The following is a 12,380-nucleotide window of genomic DNA, read 5'->3' as shown; positions in this document are numbered from 1 at the left end:
ATGGACAGATTGATAGCCATATGTGGACGTTTTGGATCTCTCTCGGATGGCTGCAGTGCTTTGGTTGAAGCGAACTTTGATGATATTTACAATTTCTTAACAGATCAGCTGACACCAGAAGACTTCTGTGACCTAGTTGGTGGGTAAACTAATGTTTTTTTCTTTTTTCTCCAGTAGTTCAGAGATGTATATATACTTAATTGTTTTAGGAATTAGTAATCACTTTCTATAGGAAATGCTGGAATGCTTTAGCAGCAAATAAATTTGAATTTAGGATAACTTTTTAAGAATTTATATATTTGCACATGGAAAACCAAACATCTCATTTTAAGTTGATTCTGTACCTAATCTGAAAATCTTTCTGTGATCTGTAGACATATATGTTAATACTTATTAAAGATTTTACTTTCATAGAAATGTGTGAAAACAGAATGCACCAGAGTGGACAGTACACTCGTCCTGCACTTTCGCACTCTGGTGATGAACCTTGTGACTTCTGTGAAGCAATTGTGCAACACTGGAGGGACGTTCTCACAGCAAATACCACTGAAGAAGAATTCAAAGAGGTATGCTTTATTTTTATCCAAAAACGTTTTAGAAGAGAAAAAAGGTAATAGTTTAAGATATTTTAGATATGTTAGACTAGAATATAGTTTACTTTCTACTTTCCTTCTCTCACTGGTAATATCATGCATGTAGTATGGTATAGGCATATCACTTAGCCTCCAAGTGACAGGTTCACTCATGACTAATTTAGCCATGGCTCTGGGTGATGGGTAATTCATGTCATGGCTGACTTGGGCATTGGGTTTGTTATGACACTGAAACACATGACCCCTCTGGGTTGGGTTAAAGGGCAACAAAACTCGTAAATCCTTTGCCTGCTATGCAGGCAAATATATATCTCTGTTGTGAAGTATGAGACTCAAAAGGAAAGTACTAAAGCCATGGAAGTAGCAGTCTAATTCTACATATAATCTTGTTTTGTAAAAATGAGTGTAACACACCTGGTTTATGGAAATGGATTCTAATAGTCTGACTACTACAGGTTCAATCTAGCAAGTGAATTGAATAGCATGTATCACTGAATATGTAAAAACATTAGAATCATGGATACATATGATAAAAAAAAAAGAAATCATATTACTTTCTTGGTATGATTCAGCCATATCTGAAATAGTCCGTGGAGGCAAGCCCAGTTAGATGAACATAGTCCCTGGAGTGTGGGCCCAGGAAACCCCAAATTCTCCTGGAGGCATTGGGTTAAAATGACTTTTGTTTAGCATGCCTTTATTTGTTGGTGGTCATACTGCTGAATAACTGAAGGTATATACTGTATACAGTATGGACAAATTATTTCATTGGTTGCAAAACCAATTTTTTTTTTTTTTTTTTTTTTTCAAAATAAGATATCTTCATTTGTTGTTATTTAATGTCTTTATTTGCTCTTATTCATCTCTTCTTTTATTAAAAAAAGAAAGTCTAAAGCATTTATTGAAAATTCTTGATAGTTTGAAGTAAAATGTTTAAAATTGAAAAAAAAAATCTTCTATGAAACTGGTTTTAAATGAATAGGTGTCAAATTATATTTAGTAGTGTGAAATTGATTCTAAAGAAAATGATCTTTAGACAAATCAAGCTTTCAAACTAATACATTTTCTTATGAAACAGATCCTAGATGGCTTGTGTCATCAGTCTGGCAAGTTCAGCAAGAACTGCCTTGCTTTGGTAGATGAATATTACCAGATTTTGTACAGCTTCCTGATGTCTGAAATTCACCCCAAGGAAATCTGTGAAGCAGTAGGACTTTGTGGTGCCAATTCAGTTTTCAATGGAGAGGTTTGTTGATTTCTGTTTATTTTATGTTTTATGTGAGGATTTGATATGTATTCAAGCATTCAAGTTTAAACTTTCTATGCATAAGATTTTGGATTATTTTGTAGGGTAAATGTTATTAGGGCACAATGAGCAAGCTTTTAATCATAGTTTGGATGAAATGACTTTATACAAAAATTTGGAACTAACAGAAATATCATTCCCTTGGCAGCATCCAGCTTGGACAGTGCTTGATGTAAGCCAGAGAATTTCACAAACTCCTCTTAGGCCATCATTGATGGTTGGGCAGCACTTGATTGGTGGTGATGAGAGCAGTGCCATCAGATTTGAGAATGAAAACCAAGGTTCAAATTTGCCACGTGTGAAGCTATCAAAAAGTGGCATTGGTAAGATTGATATTTGGTGTATTGAATTATCAGGAGTGTTTAGACCCTATAATGTTCAGTAAATTTCATAATCTTTTGAAGATATTTTAATATAAAGAATCCATTTGCGTACATGTACCTTCTCTAAAACATCTATTTTTATAGAAATCCTTGTCAGCAAGTCATATTTATACTGAAGGGAGATCTATGTTTTATTTGTTAATTAATTTATTTTTGCTCATGTCAAATATCAGGTGTGTCGAATGCTGGTAGGAATGGGATGTTGGCTGCACCTGTTGGAAAGGGACACGTTGGGGATGACAACAAGTGTGTGATGTGCGAATTTGCTCTTCATTTCCTGCAGAATATGCTTGAGCAGAAGGATACTCGTGTTAGTAGTTTTAATGATTGTACACTTTTGTCTGATTACTTTTCTTGTTTCTTTAGTTGATTTGCTTGCTTATGTCCTTTGCCACCTTTTTTTTCTTATATTCATGTTTGCAAGCATGGTTTTAATCGGTTTCATTTGCGATGAGACAACTAATTAAAAAAAACTTTTGTTTTGCTGCTGAAGTCTTTTGGAGTAAGTTAGAAACTGCAATTTACAGATCTTTCACATCTCTAGTTATTATTTTAGCCTTTTCCTCAGAACTGTTATAGTATACAAAGGCATTCCTTTAATGCACTCTAAAGTCCAAATATTCTGAACAGGAATGATGTATGTACTATTGATATAAAAATGCTGTATTAGATAATCAGAATGAGAAAAGTAAAAAATAAGACTGATTGAAATTGGGAAACGAATTGCAGAAGGACATTGAAGATGCTGTTGAGAGGCTGTGCTCCATGATGCCCCATTCACTGGCAGAGGAGTGTGAGGACTATGTAGATGCCTATGGTGACCAAGTTATTGAGTTGCTGGCTCAAGAGATTGACCCATCCCAGGTAAGAAAGCCTGAGTTAATGATTAATCTATTGATACAATATTCATGTTACCAGTATTTTTTACTTTAATATTTTGGTTATGCTTGCTTAAGTTTGCTTTAAGAAAATTGACAATAGGACTGTATATCTGCTATATTTGATCTTATAGATGAAAAAGAAAAAGAAAAATAATTGCAATGGAATTCTCTACATAACTAAGGTGTTTTTTCTTTTTGCTCCAGATCTGTCCAATGCTGCATCTCTGCCCATCTGAGGGAGAGTCAGAGGAGGCAGTGCAGGTCACATCTGAAAAACCTGATGTATCTTGTGTTGTGTGTGAGTATGCTTTGACCCAGCTGGAGGACATGCTTGAAGATAACAGAACTGAAGTAAGTTTATACATGTATGGTTGATTATATAGTGTTTGCAATTGTTGGATGGATAATATTTTTGAAGGGAATTTGATTAAGCATGCGATATAGGAAAGAATCTCAAAATATTTAGTATTTTTTTGGGTAAAGTAATGGAGGACATCTGCATTGTTCAGTGAATGTATGTAAAAAATAGGCAGTCAACATTCCTTGTCCAAATGTAAACACTAAATTTCTTTGGTCAAAATTGTGGGACCCCTGTTGACAATTTAGAGTTTGTATTTTGTGGTGTAATGCCATCTTAATGCCATTCTTAATTTACACAAGTTATATAGTACTCAAATTTTAGCTTCAGTTCCATTTTTTGCTACAGCAAAAGTTTTCAAATGGAGCCAAAGAAGATAGATTTGAAGAATATTTTATTGATACTTTGTTGTAATCAGGAATGTAATTGTTATCTTATATATTTGCAGGCAGGCATTGAGAGTGCTCTTGAAAGGTTGTGTAACCTTTTGCCCAAGTCAGCACGTAAAGAATGTGATATGTTTGTTGAAATGTACACTGATCAGGTCATACAGATGTTGCTCAACAACTTGTCCCCAGATGAAATCTGCACTAACCTGGGACTGTGTAAGCAAACAGGTATGAGTGTTATAATCATGTTTAAATTGTTATATATAATATCCTTTTTTTAACCAGGAAAATATCTTCTTGGAGAAGTGATATATGGTCAAAAAGAGCATCTGAAGCTCTAAAAAAAACAAAACAAAAATACCGTAAGAAAACAACAAAGGCATTCTGTAAAAGAAGTTGGGCATATGCTTAGTATTTTATTCGTTTATATTCATTGTTGAACCTGGGATTAATTGTGGAATTCCATAGACAAAATAATTTTATGTATTTGATATTTTTTCACATTGTGGAGTGTGCAGTTACTCCGTTATGATCCCAGTTGTGGTGTGCAGTTAGTAAAAAAATCATCCCTTTTTTTTTTTTTTTTTAATGTGTTTCATAAATTCAAATTATTTTCTGGCAATATTACCCAAAAGAAGGGCTTAACATAGCCTGAACTGTGCCTTGCATGCAAGGTTATATTCACTCTTGTCTACACTTGTTCTTTGTTACATAGGATTTCTGTTTATTATACATGATGCATATTATTAAGAAAAAAGGAATGAGGAAAGCAGAATTACAGTATAGAATGTTGAAAAATTATATTATTTTTGAATGGCTTTGAAATTGGGGAACTGTTTTTCCAGTTTTAGTTGTGGGATGTATAACTTTACCTTCCGTATTTTTACTTATTATATTGTTGGTAGACTCATCACTAATTGCCTTCTGGTAGAGGTGCAAGAGCATGAGACAAATCATTCTGTTTGAAGTCTTGTTTGTAATATGTGAAAAGAATAGTTTTCACTTCTCTTTTATGTATGAATTCTTTTCCAGAAAGTGCATTGCCTGTGCTTGATGCCTCTCACCAGTTGCCTGTGTCTCGCATGTTTGTTCCATCTGTATCATCACGTAAGTTTCTTAGAGGTTGGCTACCTTAAATGCAGGTTACTAATGTTAGTTATTATCCTGTTGATGGTTTTTCTAGTACTTTGCTGTGTAATTTAACCCATTGGCTGCTTCAAAGAGGTGGAGTAATGTTCCTCTGACATGACCATTTACCGATCAAAAGTGAAAGTCATGCTTTGTTGTTAAGATACACACCAGTTAGCAGTATTTTGCCCCAGATATTGCATATATACAGTTTAAACTAGTGAGTTATATATAATGGAAATTTATCTTAAGTCCTTTAATCTAATAAAGGATTAAGTTAGTTGTTGTAAACACTTGCAGGATTGAGAGTATCATGAAGTGGTAAATTAAACTTTGCAATGTTATTTTCTGTTTTTATGCATAAACATTTACAGCTTTATTGCCATTTTACAATGTCCATATTTGTAATTTGATTTGTTTTACCCAAATAGTAATAGACTATTTTCCTTGCACAGACTGCACATCATCTCTCAATCAGTGCAAGAATAATAATAGTAAATTATATTTATTATTATTATTTTTTTTTACATGGTATTCAATTTTCTGTAATACAACGTGTGCTGCTGGGCAGACATATGATTCTGAGCATGAAAATAATGTCCTCCCTAGAGCTGGCACTCTTCCATTTATGGCTCACAGACATTGCACACTTGATTATCAATGAAAATAAATTAGTCTAATCATCCTCCAAGAGGTTTATGCGCTTGTGGCGTCTTTCCTGTCACCCCCGGCCTTCAGCTGAAATGCTCACGGCAGCAGGTTTTTCGTCACCCTGGCCCACAGTCAAATGTTCCCATGACGGGATGTTCACATTACCTGCATCTCAAGCCAAATTTTTTCAGGACGTGATGGTCACATCATCTGCATCATAGGGGTAAAGGGACTGCATAGATCTTGGTTTTTTATGAAAGCAATCCACAAATGGATTTTACAAAAAATTACTATATGTATTGATTGACACATCCTATTCTGTAAAAAAAAAAAAAGAATAAAATATGATTTTAACCCAATGGCGTCAGGTATAGAAAATAAAAAAAAACTCTACGCTCTGGCGAACGGCGGCAGCGCGCCGACTCTGAGCGCGTGAATTCGGTACATCAAGCCGAATCATTGCCTTGGGGCGTTTTGGCGCGGCGCCGCTGCGGACAGCCGCACGCCTCAAATCGGGCGTATTGTTATGACGGCGATAGCCGTGACCCGTCGCCATTGGGTTAACAAGACAATAGATAAATGATAAGTAAAAAGATATAAAAGTTTTGCCTACAAGCACTGTTAGTGGTTTACATAACAAATATATGTGAAAAATAAGGTTAGTAATAAGGAGCACCATTTATGTGTAGCTTAAACGGACAGGTTCTGTAGGTCACCACCCTCCCTCTGTTTGGAAAAGTAGGGGTCTTAATCACTCACCAGAGAGGCTTGTATTCTCAAACACTAGATCAGTCCTTGAGCATTTAAGCCCCAGAACGATTGAGTACACATATGGAATATTAACCTCCCTGGCAATATTTTGTAACCTGTTGAGGTTCCTTCTTATAGCACGGAGAAACTTTTTGCCCAAAAAGTTCACAGTGATAACTTGACCTTGTCCTTTTTAGTGTGTAATTATTTTCTTTTCCCCATTATTGTCTAAGAAATAGGTCCACATAAACCAAATGTTAACTCGATTTTGAAAATCTAAGCAAACCAATTTCTTTCCATAGAAACAACAAACGACTTCGAGATGGCACAGTCTGCAGCATGTGTGTTGTGTGAATTTGCCATGGTTCAAGTTGATGACTTGCTCTCAGAAAATGCTACTGAGGTAAGTGAAAATCCACATTATAATGATGGGATTGATATATTACTAGCTGTGATCCTCCAAATAGACAAAAATATATGCTGCAATTTCATAACTTTTGTAAGTAAGATTGAAGTTTGTAGAAGAGAAAGAAATATTCATGGTGAGAAAGAAATGTCAAATATTTGCAATTTGTAAATATAAAAATATATTGGATTAGATTAAAAGATGTGAATGGTATCTGATGTCAATTTTGCTAAGAAAGTACAATTTTAGAAAAAGTTTATCATTATTAATATTATATTTTATTTGTATCACTACAATTGCCCATAATAATGTTATGAATAATAATAATAACAGTATTAACGATGTTATCAGTAATAATAGTAATAGAAATAAGACTGTTTCCTGAAAATTCAAAGAAGAAGGGAAACAGTTCAGACTGCGTAGGCCTAGTGCTTGGGAAGCTATCTGTAAAAAAAGAAAAAGAATAAAGTGGAGTGTTTATATGCCAGATGCTAGTGGGTTAAGATGAATATGATCCAGAGCTACTTTAAGATAAGATAGATATCTAAGTGAAATTAGACTTAAAATATTTGTCTGAAGTGGGAGAAGTAATGAGACAAAACAATAGTCATTTGTTAGATAATCATTAGCATTAATTCAAACATAATCATCAGTAGTAGTTCAATCTTAGATATTCATTAGTAATTATTAAATCTCGGATCACAATTAGAAATACTTTAACATGGATATTATTGGACATGATATAGCTTGTCTCAAGGAGCACTATCGTTGCAAATTATAGTATATGAAAGGTATGCAGTTTTTTTTTTACAGTGTTTCAGTAGTAGGTGCAAGAGAAATACTGGAACTATTGATGATGGTAATAATTGCTGTCTTTTTGGTCTTTTTTTCAGGATGAAATAATTGAAGTTGTGGACTTCCTTTGTGCTCATATGCCAGGTGTTCTTGCTGATGATTGTATTGGCTTTGTTGAACAGTATGCTGATGCTATCATTAAGTTATTGGTTCATGAACTTAGTCCAAAGACTGTTTGCCAACAGATCAAGCTCTGCAAACCTCCATCATTTGAAAGTAAGTTTGTCACAAACAGAATTTTAGATTTATATTACATATATATTTTTTTTTAAGGGAAGGAGATGATTTGGTATTGTGATGTCATTCGATTGTATGCTGCATTAAATACGTTTTTTGTAATCAAAATAACTATTTTGCAGGTATGAGAGCCCTTATTAATATGAGAATGGACAAATGCCAAGTTTGTGAAGGAGTTGTTAACTACATTGACAAGAAGCTAAAGGATGGAGATGCAACGACCACCATTGACACTATTCTTGAAGAAGTTTGTCGACTCTTCCCCAATAATGCAAAGGACACGGTATGAGACAAATCATATATTGAATTTTAAAATCTATGAATACGTTTTTATATGTAGATGACTATTTCTTAAAGTATATAGGCCTTTTTTGTGTTGTATGCTTCTATGTTGTATCCATCTTATACTGTTACCTTTTTTTAAAAAGAGAACTTCTTAGACATTTTTATCTCTTTACACAGTGCCGCAGCATGATCGAAGTTTATGGGCCCTATGTAGTGAACCTCCTTGCTGAACTAGGGGACTCAAAACACGTGTGCCAGGCCATAAAGTTCTGCCCCCACCACACTTCAGAACCACTCCTGGGGGCTGAAAAGTGCACTTGGGGTCCATCTTATTGGTGCCAGACCAAGATGCATGCAACAGCCTGTAAGGTAAGCCATAATATGTAATTGTCCTCTTGTTATTTTTATGCGGGTAGTGTTCTCTGTGTCCTTTTGTCAAGGATGACAGAAAGAGGTCCATTGGTGACGAGTATTTGCTGACAAATGTAGTAATGATATGGTTGTGGTAAAAAATGTTTCTCCTTCTCTCACTTGTTTTTGTTTTCCCTCTCTTCCTTGTTTTAAGCTTCCTCATTTTGTTTTTATGTGATTATTTTATTTGGTTTCAAAATTATTTTCACTACAATCCTCTTCCTGATGTTTGTATCCCTGACATTCTTTTGCAGCCATTTCTTTATACATTCTTTATTTGATTCAGCCTTTTTCTCACATTGACTATTGTCTTTTTTATATACTTAATTTTCCTATTTCTCCCATCTTCCACTTATGTATCTTTTGTTTCCCTATATTTTATGAGAGTGAGTTACTGGAGTTATAGGATAGAGAACAACAGTTTTTCAGGGCTTGGTATGCAGTTTCCCCTACTGATGTATATGGAAATCAGGGTTTGGTATGCATTTCCATTCACTAGTGTATATGGAAGTTGCACATCTACTTAACCCCTTGGATCCAGATAGTTCACTGCCTGCACGTGACCCAATCTCGGGGCATTAGGCTTACTGAGTGGCTTCTCTCATGGATGTGGCATGTAGGCGGTATCCAGATGCTAATAGACTGTTTTCTTTGCCGATAGTCCATATCATCTCACTAAATGACCTCCTGCACTTGTCACCCCACTCCTCAGCTAAATTTTTCCATGACGACATGTTCACTTGACCTTGCCCTCAAACCAAATTTTATCATGAGGTGATGGGTGTGTCATCCAGATGCAAAGGGCTAATTAGTATTATTTATTTTTTATTTATTTATTTATTTATTTTTTTTTTTCGTCTGGGGGTCAATGAGGAATTGAGGATTCCATGAAAGGGTTAATGGTATAAAAAATTTGGAGATCCTGGTGTAGACCAGGCCAACTGTTACTGCCCTTTGTTTCTTCTAATTTTGAAGGAAAGTATGCCCAATACTCACAAGTTCCATTCCATTCCAGGCAACTGTTCACTGCGAAACAAAGGTGTGGAAGGGAGTTGTTCCTGCCATTTAAAGATACGAGGATTGATCGCTAAAAGAAGAAGAGGAAGAAGAAAAGAAGAAGAAAAAAAAAAATGATGAAGAAAAAAACAAAAAAAAATGAAGATGAAGACTGAGTGGATGTAGATATTGGGAGGGCTTATTTTTTTCTCCAAAAAGCAGCAGTGTGAAAAAAGATCAAACTGTTTCAGTATATACTTGTCATTATAAAAACTACTGTCTGTGATGAATATTTTTTTATGCTTGATGATTTTGATTCCTCCAGTTTGGCTTATATTTTGTCTTGTTAGTTGTAAGGAATATTGGAATAACCGGGATGTCTAAGAATATATAGAAGGATAATTTTTTAAAAGCCTTTTGTGTGTTTGGTGTTGAATTAAATGTATTTGTCATTTTGTCCATTGGTAATGTTTTTTGTTTTTTTATTCATCCTAAATTCTACTTAAATGGGTATATGAAATGACAAATTGTCTGTAGTAATTACTTGTACCTCAGCATGGTTTTGTTGTAGAAATTGATTTATTAGTAGCACCCTATATTCAGGCTTTAATATATCTCTGAGCAGGCTTGCTATGCAATAGGTTCACTTTTAGTTCATATAGCCAATACTCTTCTTGGATATATATACATACCTATCATATATTGCTTTAATAATATCAGAAGCCTTGTATCATGAGCTTTGGAGGGTTTGATGTTATCTCCACATATTCAAGCAAGGGAACTGTGTGATTATTGTTACCCCTGAATGATTTTACGTCACAAATGAGATATATTTTTATGTTCATAGAGATCATTAATATTGAGCAATATTGTTGAAAGAGTGCTGGAACCTCAAATTTTATTTTGTTGATCTCTGATATATGACCAATGATAGATGTAGAATAAGAGTATTAAGAATTATATGTAACTCTTGCATGTTACATTATTTACATTATGGAACAGTGTGCCTCTACAATGGTATATCGATAAAGGCTGTCAAAATTTCCTGGATTGTATTATTTTAAACTTGGAAAAAAACAAACAAAAAAAACGGGTGAAACTCCAAAATCTGGATATTATGGAACTACAGTATTGTAAAGGTCATATTGTATATAGCAACATGTCTTAATGCTTCCTTTCAAGGAAAGTTGTATATTAATCTCCGTTTATGGGTTAATTGGTTAATTCAAAAGGATTGATGCAAAAAGTTACTAATAGATGACAATGAAATTTATTCTGTGGGTTTCTGATAGGCAAACAACCAGCAATGATTTTAGTGGTGTGAGCCAGGGTAGATAGGTATAAATTAGGGTTGATAAAGAGTAGACCTGAGTTAAGTGTTAGAAGTTAATTGTCCTTTTGAACATCTTTTAACCTTTAAACATTGGCTGAAGCGCATTTTCAATACATCAGGTAAGACATCCAGGAAAGGAAGAAGAAGTATAAAGTTGAAAAGGAAGTGAACAAAGGAATAATATGGTAAATATGACTGATGATTCCACAACTCAAGATTTGTAATTATGAAGAAACGCTCATTAGATCATGGATGAAGAAAAAAGATCACACTTTACAGTACTCATGTCAGTAGAGGTGACTTTCTGCACCAATTCCTCTCATCTGTTAATGCCTAAACAACTAAACCTATTATTCTGTGCGAAGTTACTCATAACATCTTAATTCCATAGACATGTCAGTAGCACCAAAATCCTACTAAATTAGCACAGATTTAGATACACATGGGTCATGCTATGTAACATACCTCCCCAATCCATTACTTCTTGTTTCCGTGGGGGGAGGGGGGGGGGGGTGCTTAGGAGGCAGAGACTAAGGCCGAGACTGAGGCCTAATGTACTGTGGACCTCAGCCCTTGCCTCGTCTATTTTTGCATGGTCTTTTCTTCTTTCCTTTTCCTTCCCTTCTTAATCCTTTCTTCTGTCCACTCATCCTAATTGTTAACTCATTTTTACCTTTTTTACCATAAGACTTTGCCGTAATGCTGTGTGACCTTTGGTGTCTGGCACATTTGTTTGTTTTGACCATTGTCCAATCTGGAAATCCACAAACATCACCTTGTAAGCCAAAAAAATGTAGCTAATGAAATTAGATGTTGACACAGCAGAACATTTTAAATAAATAAATAAATAAAATAGATATGATAAAATAGGGAGTGACCACCCCAATCCCTTGCTCGTTGTTGCCGCGGGGGCTTAGGAGGCGGAGACTGAGGCCCAGTGTAGGGATCACCTCCGCCTTGGCCCTCAGCCTTCGACTCGACTAATTTTGCAGGGTCTTTTCTCTCTAACTTTTCCTTCCCTGCTTCAAACCCTTCTTCTGTCCACCCTAAATCATTAACTCATAATTACTATTGTGCCACAATACTTTACCATAATGTGTACCTTCAGATGGTACATTTGGCACATTATTCGTTTTGACTATTGACCATTTTAGAAATCCATAAACATTGCCTTACTGAACCAAAAGACGTCTTGCCCCCCAAGTTCCACCCTACCACTATATTTTGTACACACTGCTAATGACCTTAACTGTTGACACTGCAGAACATTTTCAATAAATGAGTAAATATAGGCAGTGATAAGAGTAACATCTTCATGATCTTTGAGTGCTTTGTGATATAAAATTAAATTAAATATTCATGCAACATACAGGATATTTGAATATTTACAACAATGATGAATGCACATACAGTGATGC

At 34.9% G+C, this 12,380-nt stretch overlaps 1 protein-coding gene across 1 annotated transcript in view; it reads left to right on the top strand.

The window, feature by feature from the left end:
• The window catches only part of LOC125026184 (prosaposin-like), an 18,013-nt gene extending 7,340 nt beyond the window's left edge, over nucleotides 1-10,673 (top strand). Inside the window, exons 6-19 of the mRNA XM_047614470.1 lie at nucleotides 1-139; nucleotides 415-566; nucleotides 1,672-1,839; nucleotides 2,048-2,222; nucleotides 2,456-2,592; nucleotides 3,012-3,146; nucleotides 3,368-3,514; nucleotides 3,970-4,138; nucleotides 4,943-5,017; nucleotides 6,742-6,842; nucleotides 7,739-7,916; nucleotides 8,060-8,220; nucleotides 8,400-8,591; nucleotides 9,649-10,673. The exon at nucleotides 1-139 is cut by the window's left edge and continues 3 nt beyond it. Coding sequence (XP_047470426.1) covers nucleotides 1-139; nucleotides 415-566; nucleotides 1,672-1,839; nucleotides 2,048-2,222; nucleotides 2,456-2,592; nucleotides 3,012-3,146; nucleotides 3,368-3,514; nucleotides 3,970-4,138; nucleotides 4,943-5,017; nucleotides 6,742-6,842; nucleotides 7,739-7,916; nucleotides 8,060-8,220; nucleotides 8,400-8,591; nucleotides 9,649-9,702 — 1,983 coding nt within the window. The 3' untranslated portion in view covers nucleotides 9,703-10,673. The remainder of the gene's footprint in view (nucleotides 140-414; nucleotides 567-1,671; nucleotides 1,840-2,047; nucleotides 2,223-2,455; nucleotides 2,593-3,011; nucleotides 3,147-3,367; nucleotides 3,515-3,969; nucleotides 4,139-4,942; nucleotides 5,018-6,741; nucleotides 6,843-7,738; nucleotides 7,917-8,059; nucleotides 8,221-8,399; nucleotides 8,592-9,648) is intronic.
• The last annotated feature ends 1,707 nt before the right edge of the window (nucleotides 10,674-12,380 follow it).

The sequence above is a fragment of the Penaeus chinensis genome, chromosome 6, assembly GCF_019202785.1.
Source record: "Penaeus chinensis breed Huanghai No. 1 chromosome 6, ASM1920278v2, whole genome shotgun sequence".
In the NCBI taxonomy this organism is placed as follows: domain Eukaryota; kingdom Metazoa; phylum Arthropoda; class Malacostraca; order Decapoda; family Penaeidae; genus Penaeus; species Penaeus chinensis.
This window is presented reverse-complemented; position numbering and strand designations above follow the sequence as displayed.